This window comes from Echinops telfairi, unplaced genomic scaffold (genome assembly GCF_000313985.2).
Source record: "Echinops telfairi isolate 266 unplaced genomic scaffold, ASM31398v2 ScPeMD7_7416;HRSCAF=8454, whole genome shotgun sequence".
Taxonomy (NCBI): domain Eukaryota; kingdom Metazoa; phylum Chordata; class Mammalia; order Afrosoricida; family Tenrecidae; genus Echinops; species Echinops telfairi.
In genome coordinates, this window is record NW_022111316.1 from 1,314,442 (window position 1) to 1,322,153 (window position 7,712).

Consider the following 7,712-nt stretch of genomic DNA (forward strand, 5'->3'; position numbering starts at 1 on the left):
CAAATGTACAAATGTGCTTGACACAATGGATGGATGGATGGATTGTGATAAGAGCTGTATGAGCCCCCAATAAAATGATTTAAAATATATATAAAAACAAAAATTGTAACATGGGGAATAAAAGAAAATGATGATGGCAACATATGTAAAAAAAAAAAAATCTCAGCCATCCTAGTAGTATAAGCCCGTAGAAAACAGAGTGGTAGCTCCTAAAAAAAACCAAACAACCCAGTAATAGAACTTTCGTATGGCCCAGTACACTTCTGGGCATATACTCGACAGATCGGGTGGGCCTGATCTCCTCACTGTCATGAGTTGAGACGGACTCACAGCAACCTTATAGGACAAGACAGAAGTGCTCCTGTGAGTTTCTGAGGCTGTAAATCTTTCCAGAAGTAGAAAGCCCCACCTTTCTCCCCGGGAGCGGCTGGTGGTTCCCAACTGCTGGCCTTGCAGTGAGCAGCCAACATGTAACTATCATCCATCAGGGTTCCTATGTGCCTCATCCAAGCCGCAACCTTTTCCATCACCTGCTATGCATGTGAACGTTGGGCATAGACTTAGGCAGACCTCAGAGAATCAATGCATTCTAATTACAGGGCTGGTGAATATTGAAAGTACAGTGGACAGTTAAAAGAACCAACAAATCTGTCTTGGAAGAAGTACAGTCAGAAAGTTCCTTAGAATTGCGAATGGTGCTACTTGGTCTCACATACTTTGGGTATGTTGCCAGGAGAGACCAGTCCCTGGCAAAGGACCTCATGGTTGGTAATGTGGCGGGACAGCGAACAGGAGGAAGACCCTCGATGAGATGGATTGGCATGGTGCCTACAGCAATGGGCTCCAACATCACAAGAAGTATGGGCATGGCACAGGATGGCACAGGGTTTCCTTCTGTGATGCTTAGTCGCCATGCGTTGGAACCGAATCAATGGCATCTAAAATCCACAAGGGCTGTCTTTTGTTCAACAAATACCTACAAACCTATTTATAGCTCTTATAGTGTCTCTGGACCTCATTGTGACTGCATGTGTGTCAGCCTATCGCTGTGCTGCACTGCGTTTTCAGAGGATGATTGACCAGAGTGGACGTCCAGACCTTTCTTCGGAGTCACCTCTAACCCGAAATCAAACTCGCTGTCCGCAGTCGATTCTGACTCTTGGCCAAACCCGGAGCCGTTACCTAAGGGACAGCACATGCCTGGGCACCACCTGAAGGGGGTGCTATGAGCCGTGTCTACTAATCCCGGGTGGCCCAGCTGCCTTCTGCAAGCTCTGCAGACACAGAGGAGAGGCGAGGCGACTACTTTCCGGGGGTGCAAGTCCAAGGGGGACCCCTGAAGAGGCCCAGAATGACATTCTTAGGAACCACAAATATGAAAGGCGCCGGATAGAGGCAGCTGGACAAGTGGGGGTGGGGGCGGGGTGGGAAGGGATCTTGAAATTTGGGGGTGGGGTGCAATTGAGAGATTGCCCCTAGGAGTTTGGATTTGCGGTGAGGAGGGGCACCACGCCCCTGCTCAAACCGCCAAACTTTTTCCTTTTTAACTCTACAACATTTATCTGGGGGTGGGGTGAGGAATAAGGGATGATTGAGATCTAACATTATTTGCCAAGGGACATACTGAACCAATGGCTTGAAAATTGGGAGATCTTGATTTCACAGTGAGTTAGCCAAGACCGCTAACCTTTTTCAGTTTGCTGCCTAAGGCGTTGTTAGCTGCAGTGCCCAGGGCCTTGACGGCAGTTGGAGTAGACTCAGCGGCAGTCGGTTTTGACTGGGGCCAACAGTGACCTGATGGCATGGTGGTTATGCATTGGGCTGTGATCCGCAAGTTTGGCTCTTTGAAACCACCAGCTGCTCTGTGGGAGAAAGATGGGGCTTTCTACTCCCTGAAAGCTTACAGTCTTGGGAACTCACAAGGGCAGTTCTGCCCTGACTCATCGACAGTGGGTCTGTCTGTTTGTTTATTTGTTTTGCTTTGATGCCCCAGCGCTGCTGGCATAGAGAACAGAGCTGTGTCATCTCTCCAGGAGCACTGTTCTCCCTCTGTCTCTCTGGCTTGCTCCAGGAGGCTTTACCTTAAAAAAACGGCTTCACTGCCATCACATCGACTCCAATTCCTAGGGACCCTATGGGACAGGGTAGAACTGCCCCCGTGGGTGTCCTAGACTGCAACTCTTTACAAGAGCTGAAAGCCTCATTTTTCTCCCAAGGAGCAGTGTCTGATGGTTTCAAACTGCTGACATTGTAGTTAGCTCAGAGCTTAACCACCACCCACCTAGGCTCTAACCCTGGAAGGCATAGTAGGGCCTCTTTATTTCCTCCAGGACCACGGCTCTGGCCTCCTCTTTGGCCTCCCTGCCTCCAGCATCCCCCCCACTTCCTCTGCACCAAGTCCTCCTGGTTGATATCCCCAAAGCCCCCTCTTGGGCTCAAATACCTGCAGTCCTTCCCCTCTCCCAACCCTGTTGGAAATTCTCAGCAGCACACCAGCCTGCTTTTGACTGCCAGAGGCAGTTCATCGGGTTCACACAAACAGATTTCTCCCTCTTCTCTTGTGGCTTAGTTGGTGACATATTGGGCTACTAATTGCAAGGCCAGCAGTTTGAACCCACCAGAGGCTCTATAGGAGAAAGATGAGGCTTTCTGTTTCTGTAAAGATTTACAGGCTCAGAAACCCTAGGGAACAGTTCTATAGGGCCCCTTTGAGTCAGAATCCACTTTGAGGAGGTGGGCTTAGGGTTTTGCTTTCTCACAGGGCCGTATAGCCCTGGTGGCGGCTTTGTGGGAGGAGGACAGGGCGCTATTCTTTGTAAAGAGGTATAGTCTCCAGACCTCTCAGGGGTAGCACTACCCTGTCCTTTAGGGTCGCTATGAGTTGGCGTTGACTCGATGGATGTCCTGGGGATCCCCTGAAAGAGTCCTACGGTGCAGTGGGTTACATGTTGGGCTGCTAACTGGAAACCAGCCGTTCGAAACCACCAGGGCTCCCTGTGAGAAAGGTGAAGCTTTCTGCTCCCCCAAACCCACAGGGGTCCTTCTATGCTGCCCTACAGGGCCGCTCCCGGCGGGAATCCACTGAAGGCAATGAAGTGGCTTGTTCATTGGATGTATAAGAGTGGGGCGCTCATGGCAGCCTGGTCCCTGCAAATTGCTTCCCAGAGGAGGGAAGAGAGGAGCCAGAAACAGTGAGACTCATTCCACCCCCCCCCCACATGTCCTAGTTTGGGGAGGTACTTACTGTGTTGGCTTCAGCGCGTGTGGCTTGGCACCCAAAGTGGGTGGCAATGACTGCGATGAAGAACTCTAGGATTGTGAAGATGGTGAGCACGGCGAGGTAGCCCCTGCCCACGTCCTGAGGACCAAACACCACAGTCAGGGTCAAGGCCAGCTGAAGGGTTGAGGAGGAGGGAATGTCCAGGGTCCCAGAGCTGTCCCTGGAGCCTGGCTTCCTACGGGGTCCTGGGCACCCTCCCCACCCATCATCCCACCTTGGGGGGGAGGGTCTATTGGGACTGGGAAGTCCAGGACCTCCTGGTGTGGCTACACTTGCCTCCCTCCCCTTCCTCCCCTCTTCAGGTCTCCCCACTCACCCAGTTAGTGACCCCAAAATCCATAAGCAGAATGGCTGTCCCCGCAAAGGCCGCCATGGCGCTGAGCATGTTGGTACCAAGGCTGCTCCTCACCTGCAGGGGGTGAGACAAGGGGGAGGGCAGAGGGGACAGGCCACAGGAGGCTGCTCCCACACCAGCCCTGCCCAGGGCCCCCGGAGGGTGATAGAAGCCGGGCGTAACCTTAGTGGCTACATGGACTCTGCTTTCTCCTCTGAGCCTCAGGACAAGGGGGCCCTGCTGTCTCTCTATCTCCGAGAGAGTCCTGGGCTCTTGCCCATTCTTCCTTTGGCTTTCAAAACTCCCCCTCTTGCAGGCAGGCTCACTATGGGGGGTCACCAGCCCCAGGGGTCTCAGGTAGGTGTGGGTGGAGCAATGTACGAAGCCTAGGCTGCTCTGAAACCAGAGGGCCTCCTGAAACTGACCTGAGCATGAAGTCTTTTGGGCACCTGAGCCCTGAGCCACTAGCCTCGTCCTCTGCTCCTAGTGCCTCCCTGCTTGGCTTCCTGTCTGCTCTGATCCCACCCTGGTCCCTCCTGTTCCCAAGCCCCTCCCACCTCAACCCCATGTGTCCGTAGAGCCCCCTGAGCACGGTATCCATCTGTCCCCAGCCTCTCCCCATCCCGTGTTGTCCCCAGCCTCTCCCAAGGTCAGGTCTGGACTCAGCGACACCCCTCAGGCCTCCAGGGCCATCTGAGCTACGCGGACCCCTGGATGACTCTCACAAAGGAAGCACGTACACCCTTCTAGCACGTTCCACACGGTGCCCCTCTCATATTTGTTTTCTGGGTGTCACCACATACCACACTGTCACCCCTACCCTGGCAGGGGCCTTGGCCTTCATGGCCATGTTCTCAAAGCTTGGCACTGTGCTGTCCCAAGGCCTCCCACCACCTCCCTGCTGCCTGCAGAGGGTGCTGGTGCCTTCTGCATCTGGCCCTGGCTCTCTGTCCTTCACATATCCCACCCACCCCCTTCCTAGAAGGTGCCCAGTGGCGCAGTAGGCTAAGCGTGGCGCTCCGAGGTGGCCTGCTTCCATGAACATACACGGCCTGGGAAACCCCGTGGGGGCAGTTCTGCTCTGTGCTGTTGGACCTTCATGAGATGGAATGGGTTCAATGGCAGTGAGCTGGGGTTTTTGGTTGGGTCATTTCCCAGGCCGTTGGTCTGGCTGAAGGGAAAAAGGGGGTTTCCGTAGCACTGTAGCACCGGTGCCCACACCAATGCTGCCGCCTCTGCTTTCACTCTGCAGTGCTCAAAGTCGCCACCAAGACGTGGACCAGCATGCCCTTCTTTCTACGGAGGCCACTGCATGGGGGCCCGCCCTCCGCACCCTGCGCTGACCTAGGGAACCTGCATTTCCGTTCCTTCGGCCCCATGTGACGGTCTTGTGTCTGGTCGCCTGGCATTGCCTGGCTCTGGCCCAGAAGCCAGGAAGGTGGTTTTGGGAGGGTGAGGTGGGGGCACCACAGCCCACACTTACCAGGCAGCTGGTGTGGCTCTTCTCGGCAGCCACCGACAGCGACCCCGAGATGATGAACTGCATGGGGAAGAGGCGGCCCAATGAAGCACGGGGGCCCATCTGTGTGGCCAGCCCCCTGGGGAGCTACAAGGCCGGTAGGCCAGGCTTGGGCTTAGAATTCAGGTGGTGGGCACTTTCACCCCTTCTGCCCACCCTCTTTGGCAGTCCACGAACACGGTGGGATCAGGTTTAGGCTTACGAATGGGGTTTGGGTTGGGAATGTTAGGTTTAGGTGCAAGGTTTCCTGGGGCCTGGTGGCAGTAGTGCTTATACGTTGGGCTGCTAACCACAAGGTCAGCTGTTCAAAACCACCAGCCGCTCCACGGGCGAAAGACAGGGTGTTCTACTCCTGTAAACAATTACGTTTCAGAAATCCACAGGAGCCATTCTACCCTGCCCTACAGGCTTACTATGAGTAGCTATCGACTCGATAGAAGTGGGCAAGTGAGTGGATGGGTGGGTGGGCCAACCAAAAGGCTGGTGGCTGGAGGCTACTCAAAAGTGTGTTGGAAGAAAGAACTGGTGGCTTGTTTTTGAAAGATCACGGCCATTATGGGTCGCACGTCTATTTGGCTCAGGCCCCACTGGGATGGGTGTACCCAGCAATGTAGGGGTGGGGGAGTGGACTCGGGAGAAGTGAGTCTGCGCATGGCCCCCTCTGACAGCTCTGAACTCACACAGGCTCCTCCCCAGAAGGGGACACCACCTTCGATGAAGAGCATCCCCACGTGGCCTCGGCGGACCATGAGCAGCACACTGCCGAAGCCCAGGTGGATGAGGCCGATGAGAATCTGCACGGTCTGTGGAGAGAGGGGGGAGCTTAGCAGGGGCATGGAGCCAGCTTCACACTGCCCTCGGCCAGGCGGAGGGTAGACTCAGAGGAGCCAAAGAGCCAGCTCCGTATTGCCCTCCTGCTGGTCAGCTGGAGGTGAGAGAGGTAGAGGGCAGGTCCAACAGGTCCCCGGAGCCTGCTCCACACTGCCCACTCCTGGCCAGACAGACAGAGGAACAAGGCAGCTCCCCTGCTCCTTAACCTCTGCTGGCAACTGGAAGCCAACGCAAATTCTGTTGATTTTGAAGGGACCGCGGGACAGTGACTGCAGAAGGAAAACCAGTGCCCTTCAGCCTGTGGGGCCCACGCGCTTGTCTCCATGACCTGATTCCGGATCCCCTGGGTACAGAGATTTTTATATGGCAGAAAACAACTGGGAGGCATCCTCCTAACACCCTACAAGCCTTCTGCCTGAATGCCTCCCTCTGTGCTGCTGCATCCAGCCTCTCTTAACACACACACACACACACACACACACACACACACACACACTGTACACACACACACACACACACACACACACACTACACACACACACACACACACAGACACACGGTACACACACAGACACAGACACATGGTACACACACAGACACACATACAAATACAGACACACATATACACATACACACAACATACACACACATGGATACACAGACACACACACATGGACACATATACACACACACACCATGCACACAGACACACCATACACAGACATACACAGACACATAGACATACAGAGACACACACATTGACACACTGTACACACACACATACACACAAAGACACACAGCCACAGACATACCATACACAAAGACACACTGCACACACACAGACACATACACGCACAGACACACACAGACATACTTTACACACACAGACACACATAGACATACTGTACACACACAGACACAGATCTACACACACACACAGTCCCCAGGTGGTGCAAATGAAGAATGAGCTTGGCTGCTAATTGAACAGTTGGAGGCTCAAGTCCACTCGGAGGTGCCTTGGAAAAAAGGCCTGGTGATCACTTTCCAAAATCCAGCCAAAGAAAACCCCATAGAACCCAGTTCTACTCTGACACACGTGGCATCGCCATGGGTCAGAGTCGACTCAGTGCCCACCGGTGGACCCACACGCATGCCTGCCTTTGTGTGTGCATATGTGTGTACGTATACATATGACATGTTCTTTTCTCCCACAGGCCATCTGGGACTGGAACACCCCCACGGGCTGTGGTAGTTAGATTTTAGGTCAGCCTGAATTTGTATGAAAGTGTAGGAGTGGAGTCCAACCTATCAAGGGAGTGGCCTTTTCTACAAGAGACAGTGAGAACGTCTTCCTCTCTGCCCCTTTGCCTTCCTGCTTGCTGGGCCTCCCCTGTCTCCTGTGTGGGGTACCCAACACTGAGAGCTGTGGGGACCCTGCCAGTTTCCACTGAGCTTGGATCTACACAGCTCTGTACCCACCGGCCTGCGATCTCCCTGCACCCCGCTCCACCTTTCTGCATCCCCGGCCTGCAGCTACCTGAGTCTGGAGAGGGCTCTGGCTAGCATGGGAACCATGGACTGGGCTGCAATGCCTTCTTGATATAAGACTACGACTTGGTTTACAGCTCTGAGCATCACTGCACAACCCAGCCTAACACACAGACCCTCTTTTTTTTTTTTTTATAAAACATTTTATTAGGGGCTCATACAACTGTTATCGCAATCCATACACACATCAATTGTGTAAA

General features: G+C 53.9%; 1 protein-coding gene across 1 annotated transcript in view; it reads right to left on the reverse strand.

Moving 5' to 3' along the window:
- The window catches only part of MS4A15 (membrane spanning 4-domains A15), an 11,600-nt gene that overhangs the window by 887 nt on the left and 3,001 nt on the right, over nt 1-7,712 (reverse strand). The window contains exons 2-5 of the mRNA XM_004714928.3: nt 5,814-5,936; nt 5,098-5,154; nt 3,597-3,689; nt 3,245-3,358 (exon numbers count right to left, since the gene is read on the reverse strand). Coding sequence (XP_004714985.1) covers nt 3,245-3,358; nt 3,597-3,689; nt 5,098-5,154; nt 5,814-5,936 — 387 coding nt within the window. The remainder of the gene's footprint in view (nt 1-3,244; nt 3,359-3,596; nt 3,690-5,097; nt 5,155-5,813; nt 5,937-7,712) is intronic.